At 52.4% G+C, this 15,825-nt stretch overlaps 1 protein-coding gene across 5 annotated transcripts in view; it reads right to left on the bottom strand.

Annotated features, from left to right (window-relative positions):
* The window catches only part of PMFBP1 (polyamine modulated factor 1 binding protein 1), an 84,217-nt gene that overhangs the window by 15,235 nt on the left and 53,157 nt on the right, over positions 1 to 15,825 (bottom strand). For 4 of the 5 annotated variants that reach the window (XM_081018501.1, XM_081018500.1, XM_081018503.1 and 1 more), the window contains exons 6-11: positions 13,974 to 14,120; positions 9,298 to 9,381; positions 8,861 to 9,007; positions 7,152 to 7,235; positions 6,742 to 6,834; positions 4,422 to 4,505 (exon numbers count right to left, since the gene is read on the bottom strand). In XM_081018501.1, the coding sequence (XP_080874627.1) occupies positions 4,422 to 4,505; positions 6,742 to 6,834; positions 7,152 to 7,235; positions 8,861 to 9,007; positions 9,298 to 9,381; positions 13,974 to 14,120 (639 nt within the window). The remainder of the gene's footprint in view (positions 1 to 4,421; positions 4,506 to 6,741; positions 6,835 to 7,151; positions 7,236 to 8,860; positions 9,008 to 9,297; positions 9,382 to 13,973; positions 14,121 to 15,825) is intronic. The other variant, XM_081018504.1, reaches the window with a different exon arrangement.

Genomic DNA, 15,825 nt, shown 5'->3' with positions numbered 1-15,825 from the left:
TGCTCTTCACATCCCCAGTCAACCCCAAGCTGGGCCTCTTCTTTTCTACCAGAAGGGGTTCCCCTGTTGGCACTTAGCCAGCATATTGGGCAAGTGGGGTCGTGTCTAACCTAGGCAAGAGGGAGTCTCCTGACTTGGCCTTGGCCTGAGAGGTTGCTGCTGCTCTGTTTGGTCTGGGCAGTCCCACCCTGAGTTGTTGGCTCGGTGGGCCCCACTTGGCCCCACAGGGGCACAGGGAGCACTTTCACGTCTGCCATGGGCATCTGTTGCTTCTGGGCCAAAGCACACAAGGAAGGCCTTCAAGGGCCTGCTCACAGGATCACAACTTGCTGAAGGGTGAGGAAAGTGTACTGCTGTCTGCTTGGGGATTTCACCATTGTGTGGAAAGAGATAGATCAGGGGTCAGCAACCTAAGGCCCATGGGCCACAAGCGGCCCATGGGGATCATTTAACCAGCCCATGGATCCCACCGCCCGCTCGGTCGGCTCCCATGCACCGCGCTGAACTGGCATGGAGCAGAATGGGGACCGCCTTCCGCGATGCTGGCCAGCTTCCCATTGGCTGCAGGAAGCTCCTGCAGCCAATGGGAAGCTGCGCACGCCTCCTCCGCACCAGAAGGAGCACCAGAAATAGTGTTTGCATGTGCGTGAACACTCTGGCCCACTGAGGCATCTGCGGGACTGTGAACCGGCCCAAGCCACAAAACTTTGCCGACCCCTGAGACAGATGAAAAGAGAAGCCCAGGACAAGGGTGTGGGGCACCTAGCTGGCTGGTTAGATGGTGGGCTGATCCCACCCGGGACCTTGTGTGCTTCCCGTGTCAGAGGCTGTATGAAGCCTCTGAATACCACTTACAGGGGAACCCAGGCAGGCAGAATGCTGTTGCCCTCAGGTGTACATCTCTCACAGGGCATCCGGCTGGCCACTGTTAAGAACAGGAGGCCTCCATTGGTCTGATCCAGCAACCAGGCTCCTCTTAAACCTGGGTCTCAACGACAGACTTGGATCCTGAGCCTTTGCTACTCCTCGCGTCTTCAAAAATGGGAAGGAGAACCCCCTTCCTCCCCTCCTCCACAAACGGGCCTGGCAGGCACAGCACTGTTCCGCACAGCAAAATATGCAAAATGACGCATGAGCACAGACCTCATTAACACCCGCCTCCAACATCATTAAGATGTTTCCAAGAAAATTAATTGAGAGACTCATTAAAAATAAATTAAGAAAAATGTGTTGCAGAGCGCTTGCTCTGAGCTCGTAAATCACAGCTCGAAGCTCCGGGCTGCTGTGCAGACAATTAACGCCGGCCAATTTGTTTTACCCTGACTGCGAAAATTAGAAAGCAGACGTGGAGATTAGATTAGGGGTGTCTGTCGAGCGGAACTCAGAGTGCATATTTTAGGATACAAAATGGAAATTAGGAAAACAACAAAGGCCGGCCAGATTTTAGTCCATCCGAGGGGCTGATGGGCAGAGATGGGGAAGGGCAGCAAGAATCAGGCTTGGCTGGTGGAGGGCAGCCCCCCCCCCCGGCAAGATGGTAGCTATCAGGGGCTGATTTGTACAGAGATACCAGCTGCCCACCACACAGCATGGAGGGAAGGGGGTTCCCAGCCCTTTGGGCTGCAACACATGTTCCAATTCCCCCAGCAACATGAACAGAAAGAGTCTCTGTCCTGCACTCAGGCCCCTCCCAGCTCTCCTGGAAGTTAGTTACTGGAAGATCTGTAAAACAAGTCTCAGAGGTCTCCAACCCCAAAGACTGCTTGATGCAGGAAGTGGGAGACCAGCCCTGCTACAGCAACTCCCACGCAGTCTAGAGAAGCACATGATCCTCTGGGCACCCCATGGGCCTTGGGACAGCACACCATGAATTTGTTGGCTGACTTGGTACGCAAGTCAGAGAAGAAGGAAGGGAGACAACTTGTCCTTAAGCTCAATCCTACACTCTGGCCCTTGGCATAGCCCTTGCACAGGCTGGAGGAGGCATTTTCCTGCCCATCTCGGGACTGCAGCCTGACCTGAGGCTTTCAGAGGCTCTTGCAAAGTTTAAAGAATTCCGGAAGCATCAGCACAAGGAGGAGCAAGCTGCCTGTGCCAGGAAGAGGCTTGATTGAGTGCCAAGGAAGACAGAATGGCTCTCTCACCCACCCCAACCCAGGATTGGCAGCCACCCCCAAGTACCCAAAGAAAGAAGAAGAGAAGAGCTGATGATGAAGTCATTTCTGTACTTCAAAAGTCAGGCAGCTGCCAGAGAGGCAGGCAGAGTGTTAGAGGAGGACAATGCAAAAGGAAGAAAATGGCAGAAGAGTCTCCACTGAAGGAGTATTTGAAGAGGTGACATTAAACTCAAAAAGGAATTAGAACGAATTATCTAATTAAGCATACATTTCACAACAGATCACTGGGGTCAGGCGGCATCAACCCAAAAGGTGAATGGGACTGGAAGACAGCCAAACACAGCACCCATTTTTCTTTTTTTAACAAAAGAAAACTGAGGAGGAATCCAGGAAGTCCAAGGCAAACATCTAGACAACAGAATTAAGCCGGATGAGATTTCATCCTGTGGTGAAAGTCTTGCTCCATCATAATGCACCAAGAGAAGAGGTGGACGGGAGGAATGAGCAGGTAGCATTTCCTAAGGAAAGGAGTCAGCAGTGGTCATTTCAGAGAAGCCCTGAGCACAGATCTCAGCGTCTTCCTGCCTTACTTTGTGGACCACCATGGCTGGCCTAGAGCGCTGGCAGCTTAGCACTGAAGGGCCAAAGAACTGCTATTTATTACTAAATCCAATACTAAGGAGTGCTTGAGACTCAGGCCACTGGGGGTGGGGGGTGGGGTGGAAGGAATGCAGTAAGATTAGAAAGAAGTTTAAGGGGCTGTGAGCACAACCACAACCACACACCTATAATCCCTCATTGCCTCTGGTACTCTTTGCTCGCTTCTGGCTGGTGTCTGGAGAACATTTTCAGGGCCCAGCTACAGCGGTGGAGGGTGGCAGGAAGCCCTGTGGAGCAAAAAATCTTCCCAGCAAGGGCCCCCTGTTTGATGCAGCAGATGATGTAAATATCTCACCCACCCCTGGCCAAGAGTCATAAAAGCAATGGGAACCTGTGTGTAGCTGCCTCCATTTTGGCTGCAGTTAGTAATTAATACAACTCTTGCCCGTCCTTTCCTGCACATTGGCAATGCTGGGGGTGGGAGGATTGGAGTTCCTGAAAAGGACAGCAGGGGTCTCCCTCAGCCTTTGCAAGCTCTGCCTCGGCCGTTCCCCCACACCCCACCGCATCTACTGCATAATTTCAAAATGGCAGCTTTTTGAAAATTCACCTTGATTGCCAGACATGAGAAGTGACTCATCCCGCAGTGACTGTCTGGCAGAGGGATGGGATCAGACAGCAGACAATGAGGGACGGGACGCATTAACAGTGTCTATTACAGAGCCCTCAAAAATACCTTTGTTCTGTCAAAGATCCCATCATTTGCTAGTTGTGTTCCTCTGAAAGCAGGGAATTAAACACACACACACACAGATTCTGACACACACACCCTCCCAGGGATGCTGTGGGGAGAGGGGGAAAGAGGCAATGCTGCCCCATATCTGTGGATTCTCAAAAGCCAGAAAGAAAAGACGGCAAGTTGCTCCCTGCAAATTCAGCAGCTGACAGGCACAGAATAAAAGGCAGCCATTCGCAGCTCCATTCCCACCTAGAGCAGAGTCTCCTCACCAGAGGCAGAAGACAAAACAGGGCTCGTCCTCTCAGCCACTGGACCTTCTGGTAGAAGCCCAGCACTTGCCTGTCCCATTGCCCTCCCTCCTTCCCAGGGTTGGGGAGCTTCAAGGAAACCTTGACTGGGGAAGCAGTCAAAACTCACACTTGGCACCTCTGTTTTTGCAGGAAATTGCAGGCAATTCTGAATGCAGGCATGTACACACATCTGCCATGCCACACTGGCTGCAAGTGCATGCCTTGAGCAGTCACAGTGACACACACCCTGGCTGGTGCTCAGAGACAGGAGGAGGAAGGGAGGGTGGGGAACTGAGCAACTCCAGCAGTCCAGGCATGGCAAGCCAGATGTGCTCAGTGCTGGACATTTCGACTCCCTCCTTCTGTCAGACTGGCTGATGCACCACATAACCCCAGCTCAATGCTTCTGGTGCTGTGAGGACCATGACCATGTGGTGGAAGGCAGGCAGGAAGGCAGAAGAGTAGCTGCTCAAGCACCCTTCCAACCCTGAAGGGCAACTCCATGGCCTCCTAGTGATCAGGCTAGCCCCTACCTGCCTCTCTGAAGAACTCCTTTCTTCTCATGCTTTACTGAAAGCAAGCATCAAGGAGAGCTGATACTAGTGGACAAGCTGGCAGCTCTTGGAGCGTCCTTCTCTCACCCCAGCCCTTCACAACCCTTTGCCTCCACAGTACCTCTGAGAGGGCCAAGCTGTATTTGCTCCTCCAGGTAACTGTTTCCGCTTCTGGTGCCGCCAGCCGAGCTGCTGCTCTTTCTGTCTGAAAGAGAAGACCAGACACACAGCTGGTAAAGAGGCTCACATTCCCCCTGGGAGCAGTGAGGGCAAGTGAAGCCCCCCGAGAGCCTCCTCTGCCCTTCATGATTCCAGATTTACACACATCACAGTTGCTATTACTTTTTTTTGTATCCTGTCATTCTGCTAAACAAAAATATCTAAGGTGCCCAGTCGCGTCCTGGTTAAAGCCAGGAAGCCATGAAAAGGAGGAGGCTGCGGAGGAGGAGGTAAGAGGAACAAAAGAATGGGAAATGCACCATTGTTGGACTATTAGCAAAATATGTAACTTCTCACTGAAAATCAACCTTGTGGCAAGAGGACTGGAAGGTAGCCAAAGTAATACCAATTTTGGAAAAAAAAAGGGGTGAGGAACTTGCAGAGCTGTAAGCCGAACCTCTGTCCCAGGTAAAGTTGGGGGAGCATGATGAGGCTGACAATACAAGCGTGTGGAAGAACAAGCCTTGCCAAGAAATGATCAGCATTGCTTGTGCAAAGAGTATACCTGCTTCAAGCACCTTTCAACCACAGCGCACAGTATACCTGGACTTTCAAAAGGCCTTTGATGAAGTTGCTTACCAAGATGGGTCATGGGGCCGGAGGACAAAATCCTCTTGTTTAGATCATATAGTAATGAGAATGAAAAACAAGAGGATTTTCATGAAGAATGGAATCAAGCCAAAAGTCTCCTCACATATTATATTGGGACTAGAGCTGTGTAACAATTCATAAATGATCTGGAGTCAGTGGTGAAGAACGAAGTCAGCAGGTTTATAACGCGCTGTGAAATCCCAAGAAGCCTGGAAAGTGCTTGAAACAAATCCCTCCAACTGATCAGCAGGTGACATTTAGTATAACACAGTGACTCACATCAGGAGAAAAAAAATACTTAAATTGTCTACCCCAGAAAGAGTTCTGCAGGCTCCAATGGAAAGCACCCCTGAAAAAAAGAAACTCTGGGTGCTGGGCCAGTGAAAATGGTGGCAGGGCTGTCAAAGAGAAAGTTTCGTATTGACTGCATAGCATCCATAGGGGGCCAATAACTAGAATATAGCTGGTGGCTCTGGCCACCAATCCCAAAAAGGAAATGTGCACATAGAATCACAGAATTGGAAGGGATCCCAAGGGTCATCTAGTCCAACCCCCTGCAATGCAGGAATCTCAGCTAAAGCAACCAGGACAGATGGTCATCCAACCTCTGCCTAAAAACCTGCAATGAAGGAGAGCACACAACCTCCTAAGGGAGAGCGTTCCACCTCTGTGATGGGCAGGCAAGAGCCTGGTTCACAGGCAGCCTCCTCTGACCCTCTCCTGCCTTTGGCCCTGTCCTGCTCCAGGGTCCTGCCTTTGAAAATCTCCCCTCTCTGTAATTAATCAGTGGGTGGGATAGCGGGGCTCAAAGAGTCATAGGCAGCCTTTGCAACTACTGCTCCCCACCCCAGCACACAAAACTAAAGGACCTTCGACTGAAGCAGCATTAAAAAACCCAGCCAGGTACTTTATGATACTGAGAAAAATGCCTGAAGGAAGAAAGAAACAGCACTTTTGTTCTGCCCCAAGAGGAGACCTGCAGTTGGCAGCTCTGCCTTCCCCTGGATGCGGAGAGGCTGCCTTTCTGCCATGGCTCTATGACTGGATGCTGGGCTCAAGCAGCAGCAAAGGGAACATGCACTGGAATCCCAGCTCATTTTCCCAAGGGGCTTCTCTGGAGGGCTCTGCTTTGTAAGCAGCAGTGGCTCCACTTTGGGCTGTGTACCTGGAAGCACCCAACCACCTGCCTGCCTGGAGTATGGCATCAGAGATATGGTGCCCAGCCTGTCTGAGGGCCTGGCAGAGGGGCAGGCCAAACATGGTGGCCAGTATGGCGGAGGGCAAGGCATGCAACCACATGGCACGTCTGCTTTTGTTGGTTCCCCCCTTAGCGTGAGTGTTGCCTGCATTGTTCTGTTTTGTGGTGTCGGCCTGCAGCACACTTGGAAGCGGCCTTGGCAGTGAACCCAGGAGGGCACAGTGCAGAGCCACCCTTTCTCCTGTCTTGGCATGGTCACCCACTGGCACCCCCTTCTCTCAGTAAAGAGCAGGACAATCCCACCTATCTTCCCTTCAGGTCTTCTGGAGGCAGATGTGACAAATGCAATAAAAGAACAGCCCTTCCTGCAATGGAAGAAGAGATCACAATGAGACAAGGAGCAGAAGTTTACCTGTTGTCCAGTCAAACCTACCAGCGCCTTCTCCTTGCCGCTCCTCTGGGCTGTTTCTGTCTCCAAGCATGGACTCCTTTTGCAATCTTTGAGGCAGGACGCCAGTTTCTCAATCTGGTAGGGAAGCAGGTGGTGGATTAGAGGGACCCTCCGTCACCCCCAGGCCCCTCCTGTGCCTGTCCCCTAATGCACTCCAGAGAACTCACAGGGGTGTGTGGGAGCTTTGAGGGTTTCCTGTGGGAGGGAGGAAGGAAGGAAAAGCCCAGAGGAATCAGCTACAACCTCAACTGAGAAGGAGCTTTCATTCTGTTCCTCCTCCTCTCAAACACAACATTGGCTCTTGTCAGGGGTCAGAGGAGGGGTGAAAGGGAATGTGGGGGTCAGACGGCCAGCTGTGCTGCTGGCTGGCATCCTGCCTGACGTTTGCTCACCTCCAACATCTGCTCCAGCTTGTGGGCTCTCAGCACCTCATTCTCACCTTCTGCTTGGGCCAGCTGCCTTCGACACTCGCTGAACTGTCGAAGATGGAACACACACACAGCGACATACGTTAGTTGCAGGACTATTCCTGTGTAAAGGCTAGTGAAAGGGGAACAGGTGGAAAACTCCACCCACTCTGGCTGGACTCCACTCCATAATATACCAGGCAATGCCACAACTTTTCCCACCTCACCTTGCCTATGACAGTAGGGGACAACTGCAGCTCCCCCACCCCCAGGAGCACGCTTCCAGATATACTTGCGGTGACCATTGTGGTGGTTGAACTTGCCATGTTCTAGCCTTTGAATGTTGATTATACAAACACTGAGGGAAGGAGGCTTTGCTTCAGCCACTGGGCAGTGCCTGGTGTGCACTCTGTGCCCTGTGCTCTCCACATTTCACAGGGGACCACCTCCTGGGAAGCCAACCAGCACCTATGATGCTGTTCTGCAGATTCCGGCCACAACATAATAGACACGTGGGGACTTTGAAAACCAGAAGACCCATCAGGCAGCAGTTGAAGAGCATATCTGTTAAAAGTCCTCAGGGCAGGAACAGTACCATGCAAGCAGTGCTGGTCACAAAAAGGCCGCCAGAGCATCAAACAAGCAGCTGTAAATACGGGCTGATGTCCCTAAGCTCAATAATTCTTCCAATGCAGCCTTCTAAACCCAGAGGTGGAGAGGGAGGAGCGCCACCACCTGAGAACAGCACCCACCTTTCCTTCGCAGAAAGCCAGAGCTGACTTGTCCAGAAAAGGAAAAGGGACAGGAACCATATGCACCTGACTTACTGCAGCCAAAAGCCAGGGGTCAAGTCTCCGACACCTCCCCTGCATGATTGAGCATCCGCCATCTCAGGTCAAACACAAGACAGAGCCTGGGAGCTCCATCAGGCCCTCATCCAGGGGCGGCAGATGTGTTCCCCCCCCCCCCCGGCAACAAAGGAAAAATATTTAACTCTGCTGCCAGGGGGGAAAGGCAAGTGAGGAACGTGCAATTCAAGCAGCTCCCCTGTGGACACACACCTGCTATAGGGGGCACACTCCAAGCCCAGATCCACTATCCACACTCCAGAGCAGGAGGCCACCCCAGCTGCCAACACCCTCAAGCTTCTGGAGACAAAACCTAAAGCTGCCAATACGTCCCTGGGCCTGGAGGGCAGAATCCCAGCCCAGCTTTTTAACGGAGTCCACAAGAGTAGCAGCCATGACTGAGGCTCCTCCAGGGGCATTTCTCTTTCTCCTCCTCCTCCACGCAGATCTATACGGCGGCACAGCCAGTGGCAGGAAGGAGATGCTGCCAGGGAGGATGAGGGGGGCACTTGGAAGGCTGGCACCAAGCCTGTCTCCACCAGACAATACCCATTTGGGGAGCGCAGATCCAGGCATCTGACAGTCCGCCCTCTTCATTCTGCCATGGTTTCTCTCTCTTCCAGTCACCTCACTGCAAGCTCAGCAAGGAGGAGGAAGAGGAGATCAATATACCGAACATCTGCTCCATTACAGCAGCCTCAACAAGAGGCTGGCTAGACCCGGCTAAGCAGCAGCAGCAGCAGCAGTAGCAGCGGCAGCTTTTCCCTCCTCTTCCTGCTGCTGCCCTGGCTGGCTTCCCTCTTCTTCTTCTTCTCCTCCTCCTCCTCCTCCCTGGCACTCCCGTACCTGGTTCTGGGATCCCTCCTGCTGCTGCTTGCTGGCCTCCAGTTCTCGCTCCAACTGGAGGACTCGGATGCAGCTCTGTTCCAGCTCTGCCTGTGCCTCTCTCTGCTTGCTCTGCAACTCATAGATCTTCTGCTCCTGAGCATCCAGCTATTAACCCGCCCAGGGAAGAAAGGGAAGAAATTGGGGGGGAGGGGGGAGGAAGAGAGAAATCAATTAGTATTAAAGGGGCTTTAACAAAACAGCATAAAGCACAGACCTTGGGTGGGCAGGTAGGAAAGGGAAGCGCTGCTTGCTTGCCTGCCTGTGGGGATGGGGGGAACCAATATTAGCAGGCCAGGAGTTCTGCCGGGGCCCAAGGAGGGCACGAAGCCAAGACACCTTCCCGTTGCCTCTGTGCAGCCGCCGCGTGAGAGAGGGGAGAGAGGGGTCTCGGGTACCTTGTCTGCCAGGCTGTCTCTCTCATCCTGCCCAAGCAGGAGCTGGCTCCGAAGCCTCAGGGTCTCTGCGGCTTGCTGCTCCAGCTGAAAGGGGTTTATACAGGAAGGGAGGGAGGAAGAGAGGATTGCGAATGTCAACCAATAAGCAGGGAGAAGACGACAAGACTCAGGGTATTGATCTGCTAGAGCGGCTTGTGCTGCTGCAGCCCCAAAAGCCTTGGGAAGGGAGGGGGAGATACCCCAGACAGGACAGAGTGGAGGCACAGGCCAAGCGGTGTGAGGAGGAAGCCTGGAGGACCTGGCAATGTGCCAAGTGGGCATCAGCCAATGCTGTGACAGTCCTGCCACCAGAGCTGGTGAGCACTGTGTCCTGGCTCCTGGGGCAGTTGTCTGGAGGAAGCTAGACAAGCTGCAGCAGTGCCAGGCCTAACCCTCTTCATACCTTAGAGCAGCATAGTGGTGGGGATAATGGTGCTGCTCTGGCCTCTAGAAGAAAAAGCTCTTCCTGGTGACCCCATGCCAGAGGGCTTGCCAGATGGTCCCTGAAAGGTGAAAAACACCCAAGAAGGGGCTGGACAGGGTTGCAGAAGTTCAAAGAACTCCAAGCTTGAGTTGCCACGTCAAATGGGCACCCTGAACCTCCCCAGCCTCTGAAGAGTCAGAATCACCCGGGCCCTGTTGTCTTGGAGTGGGGGCTGTGATGTGCTGATGACCAAAGATCTTTAGCTCTAGTTTCAGGTGCTTGGTGGATCTGGATGAAGAGAGGCAGTTCTCAAAGGACCCAGCTGCTGGAGCACAGTAGCTGCCCAGGGAAGAGAAAAAGCCAGAGGGTCAATGCCTACGATGCAAATGGAACAAAGGGAATTAGCTCCCACCCATTTTGTGACTTTACAAGGGGGAGAGGTCTGTCCATGGCCATGAGCCAAGGTGAGATGGGCTGCAAGGGAGGGCTAGAGCATTCATGTCTTGCTTGTGGGCTTTCCAATGGGGCATCTCACTGGCCACAGTGAGTCACCTGAGCCTCTGGCCTGGTCCAGCAGGGCTCTTACGTCTTGCCTGGCAGAGAAACCATCCATTTAATGTCCCTCAGGATTCTCCATCCACAACAGGGGTAGAGTGGTTGGCAGCCTCCAGACCGTCAGGAGCAAGGAAGTTCCCCACCCCCAGGGTGGGGCGAAAGGCTGTCTCAGCCATGGCAGTACAGAAGATGCCTCCTCCTCCTGACAAGTAGGCTGGGTCATCTCTCTCTCTTTCCCCTTGTCCCCAGCTCCCCACACAAGCATCCATTCTCCTGCTGTAAAGAAGGTGGCAGCATCTTTGGGGCGAATCCCCATCCTATTTAAGCGGAATCAACTCTGCTATTTCTTTTCTTTTCCTTTCTGTTCTGTTCAGAAGCAATTACTTTCATGTCATTTCTGGAGACATTTGCAGGGAAAGCAAGAGCCAGATTATCCGCCCCACCCCCATCCCCAATGGCTTCTGCAGTGGAGGCGAAATATTAAATTAAATGAGGTGTCTATGAAGCTGCTGCGGTTTCAGGTCAAAGACACCACAGAAAGCCGTGTGCTCTGCTCTGCGCCTGTATGCAAATGGCTGCATTAAAACCGCGGATGTCAACTTGCAACACGTCTCTTCTGCTCCTGGATGATCAAAGCTGATTGCTGAGGCAATTACTGCAAAAGAAAAGAAAATCACGGCCCTACTGCTCCTCCCTCGGCTCTGAGAGTTTAATTGTTTAGCCAAGCTGAAACCGTACCCCCGGCTCCCTTGCGCACATGGCTGCTCCTTGTCTTGCAAGGTACGCGTGCACACCCTCCTTCCTTCCAAGCTCGGCACACAGGGCCAGTCGGCGGCAGCAGCCACAATGCAGAAACATGGATCCCAGCGGTGGCAAGCAGGCTGAGGGGAGATGCTGCCAGTTTGCTCCACCAGGACCTTGCCTTCTTTGTTAATCAGCCCATGTGCACACACAAACCTGGGGGGCCTTGGAGAACCCCCAGCGAGCAGAGAGCCAGCACCTTCCCCAGCTGGAGGAGGTTGCCAGGCTGGCAAAGAGGAGCACCTTCCATGTGCCAAAGGAGTGGGGAGAACATCAGCCCTGCCTCATCACCCTCTCTCTGCCACGTGGCAAAGATCAGGCAGACCCTGCCTTTGCCTCTCCCTCCCCTCTACTCCTTGGCCACTCCCATTCTAGCTGTCCGCTTCCAACCTTCTCCCTTCTCTGGATCTCTTTTGCCACATATACGTGCAGAGAGAAAGCACATTAATGGCTTCCTACCGAGTCAAGAAAAGCTGGGTGCCTCTGCTTTACAGGTTCAGTAGGCAGAGGCCAGCTGGGTTGGGTGTAGCAGGTTGCACTCAGTCTGGGGGGAAAGCAGCAGTGGCAATGCCCACAAACAAGCACATACATTCCCCACCCCTCTGCACAAAGGATGCCTCAGGGGAGACCAGGGCTTCCTTTCCCTCCTTTAAGCCTGAAATATTAGCCGTTTTCTCAGACAGAAAAATCTGTTCCCTTTGTGGGTGGGGAGGGGAGCTGGCTTTGTGGACACCTCCCTGCCTCTCTCCACATTGTCGCTGAAAGGAAAATGGCCGGCGTGTGAGTTGTACAGGGAAACGGTGCTGCATGGCTCCCCCGCCTGCTTTTCCTGGCACTTCCATTCACAACTCTGGCTCAGTCTCCGAGTCCTTTGTTCAGGAAACGGCAAAGCCCTGGCTGTTTCCCTCTGAATGGCAGTTAACTTTGTCCAGTTCAGTGTTTTCTGATTGTTCGTGCTGCCTAGAGAAGCTTTGATTAAACCTCTTAATTTTTCGGCTAAGTTTTCTCTTGTAACAGGGCAAGCCCTTGACCTGGGAGCAGAGAAGAGTGGTCAAAAGAAAAATAACAAGCCAAGGAGAGGGGAGGAGCAGGAGTAGCAGACACAAAGGGACAGAAGGCTGAGCGAGGAGCTGCTGAGTCCCCAGGCCAAACATCTTGCCCCCAGGGGTTGCCAGGGCTGCTTCTCCCTCCTCCTTCTCCACTCACACACCAAAATGTTTCCTGCAAGGAGAGCTTGGCACCAGCAGGAGAGCACCACACACAGCACTCCCATCGAGGGTCTGTGTGTGTATGTGTGTGGAGTGTGTGCTTATTCTGCTCTACCCACTCAGAAAGGAGGAGTCATTGCCTTGGAAGGGACATGCCAATAGTGACCTCAAGAACCACTCCTGACTGGAAGCCATCCTCCTGCTTCCTCTGTGGTGGGGGTGGGGGCTGAGATTCCATCCTACCAGGGACCTGGATGCCTGGGGCTTTTCCAGATCCATCCTTGCAGATCAGAGAGTTTTCTGCATCCAAAGAGCCTCCTCTTTGGCCTGAGCTGCCAAGAAGTCTCCTTTGCCTGCATCTGTCTTGAGAAAAAAGTATCACCAGCACTACCTCTCCCAGCAAGCAGCTGACCATGGGGCATTAATCACCCAGGAAGGCCATGGGTGGGGAACCTGTGGCCCACTAGATGTTGTTGGACTTCATCTTCCATTGCCTCAGCTGGCTTGATGATGATGGGAGTTCTCTCACTGATGCTTTGCTACCTGGTAGAATCCTTCTGATCCACCTTTAATGCTTTGTGAGTTATTGTCCAGGTGTATACAAAGGACATTCATTGTATTTTTCTTTTCTGTATTTTGATACATCTCGTTACCCCACAGTTTCACCCACATCCCACTCAGAGAATGTTCGGAGGTTTTTGGCTCTGTCCAAACAATGTTTACACAGAGGAAAGTCCAACTGATATAATGTGAATTGTATATGGTCAGTATATGGATTACAGCCTAAACCAGCGGTTCTCAACATGTGGGTCCCTAGATGTTGTTGGACTACAACTCCCACCATCCCTGAGCTCTGGCCTTGCTAGCTTGGGATGATGGGAGTTGTAGTTCAACAACATCTGGGGACCCACAAGCTGAGAAAGGCTGGAAACCATGGGTAGGCAAACTAAGGCCCGGAGGCCGGATCCGGCCCAATTGCCTTCTAAATCCAGCCCACGGACGTACTGGGAACCAGCATTTTTACATGAGTTAGAATGTGTGCTTTTATTTAAAATGCATCTCTGGGTTATTTGTGGGGCACAGGTATTCGTTCATCCCCCCCCCCCTTCAAAATACAGTCCAGCCCACAAGGTTTGAGGGACAGTGGACCGGCCCCCTGCTGGAAATGTCTGCTGACCCCTGGCCTAAACCAAGTGCAGGCTGCATTGAGGAGCAGCCTTCTAGAACTCCCCAGACATGCCTGCTGAGAGATCAGCCCAAGAGGAGACTTTGCAGCTAATGCTTGGCCAGAAAACTCTGCCTGTGTTTCCTTCCTGCCTCTCTGGCACTGCTTGGATCCCAGGTTAGGTCCCAGGTCAATAACAAGGGACCAATTCCTCATCAAGGTGTTCCAAGGAGCCATGGCCCCCAGACAGGCTCGAAAGCAAATGCACAAGAAAAGCTCCTGCCTCTTACAACCCCTCAGTTACCAGCACCCACCCACCCAGGATCCCTCCAGTTAAAACAAGAGGAAGCTTTTGATTAGCCTTACTGCCTTCAAACAGTACTGGTGACCCTCAACTGTGCCTCTTCTGTCACTCCTCAGGACAGAAAGAAACCTCAGGCAAAAATGGCAAGCGGGCCCACCCCACACGCAGCACAAGCCTTACCAGCTGCGGCAGGGAGCTCAGTTGTGACTCCAGGAGGAGCTCCTCCTGCAGATGGCACGCCACCTCCAAGTCCTTCTGGGAGAGTTCGTTCTGCAGATCTGTGATGGTCTCTTGCAGTTCTTTAATTTTAGCTGCTTTCTCCAGAACCTGCAATGCACAAACCCATCATATACCTGGATTTTGGTAAGCAGTCTGCTCTGGGTGCGGCAGAGGGTCGGGTGCTTCTGCAGTGCCAGTTTTTGACACAAAAAGGGGAGCAGTGCAATAACATACCCTGGAACCAAGATATTTTGGAGCTTAGCAGATTGCAGCAGGAATAGCCTGCAGGCCACACTTCAGAGCTGAGGAGGCACCAACCAAGGCCTCCAACACAGACTTCTCCTTTCCTTGTTCTTGAACACACCTGCTGAAACTCACATTCTGTTTCCACACTTGGGCAACCTCGCTGGACTCTTTTTATACCCCATTTACTTATTCGTTAAATGTATGTCCTACCCTTCAGTGGTCAACCAGCATTCCCAGTGAGGTTTACAAAAGCTTACAAAATAAAAAAGTAGAAAAACATGTATATTGCTTTTAGAAAATACCAAGGAAGGACAAAAAGCTGTGCATCAGAGAATGCTGTCCCTCTCCGCCCCAATAAAAGCACCTCCCACCATCTTCCTTTAAGTTACATTGAGTCAGGGGAGGGGATAAAATGACACAAATTCTCTGCTTTGAGAGCTCGTACCTGGGACAGAGAGCTTCCCGGCCAGCACTGTCTCTCCCAGCAGGGAATAATATTTGTGTGGAATTGCTGAAACCATGCAGAAAAATCACGTGGAGACAGAGCGATTTCCAGCAGGCATATCAAAGCCAAGAAATGTCAGCCTGATGGAAGCGGCTGGGAAGGCTGCAAGTGGGTGTGTCCTCTTCCCCAGCTCTGTGCATTGCAAGCAGAGTGAGGTCCAAGAACATAGCCCATCCCCCTGGCAGCGCCAGGGAAGAGATGATATCAGGCACCACGTCACTGGACCCAGGAAGCACTTTTCATGAAAACAGAGAACAGTTTCACTCACAACTCACTTGGCCCAGGAAGAGCGGCTCACACCTGCTTTGGGAGCGACATTTCCAATTGGTTTAGGGAAGGGGAAAGATGAAGGTAAAATGACAATTCCCATTCCTGGGAATGGGAAATTTTAACAATGCAAAGCAGCAAGGTCAGACAATGTGTCCAGGCATCCTAGAGGAAGCTGCTTGGAGTTGAAATCCCTTCATTAGGCATCACCTGATGACTTGTCTTCCTGAAGGCTGTTTGGGCTGCGCTTCAAGGCCTCTTCCAACTCCTACTGCTGCAGCCCATCACAGGAACTATTCCTGCAATGCTATGGTCCTTGGCTCCCAGCTCTGGTGGCCCTGTGGCTGCAGCTGCTTCTCGCTTTGTGACCTCTAGTGAGAGGAGGGAGCAATCCCCATCTTCTCCCATTCTGATATTTCAAAGCCAGGCCTGCCTCTCCCTCCCATCTCCCCGCTCCACATTATTAATGAATTGGAAAGCAGACATCATTAGGTGTGGGAGACTGTTTCTTTCAAAATCTGTAGAAGCCTTCATCGGACTCCCCAGAGCCAGGCTGCTGTTCTCAACATAGTCTTATTAGCATCGCCGCCTCTGTAGCCTGCCATGCAAACTGCACTGCTCGGCAGTTTCCAGCACTTGACCCTTCTGCAGATGGAATTAATTTCCTCTTTGAAGATCCAGCGGCAGGCCGTTGCAGCTGCCATTGTTGTGCTTGTTAAGGAAAGGAACGCTCCCGTGAAGGCAGGGGCTGACCGATCATGGGCAAGAGAGCCTGAAATGGAAGCAGCTGCAGAA

The sequence above is a fragment of the Podarcis pityusensis genome, assembly GCF_964106645.2.
Source record: "Podarcis pityusensis genome assembly, chromosome: 8".
In the NCBI taxonomy this organism is placed as follows: Eukaryota; Metazoa; Chordata; class Lepidosauria; order Squamata; family Lacertidae; genus Podarcis; species Podarcis pityusensis.
The sequence above is the reverse complement of the archived record's forward strand: the minus strand, read 5'-3'. Positions and strand labels throughout refer to the sequence as shown.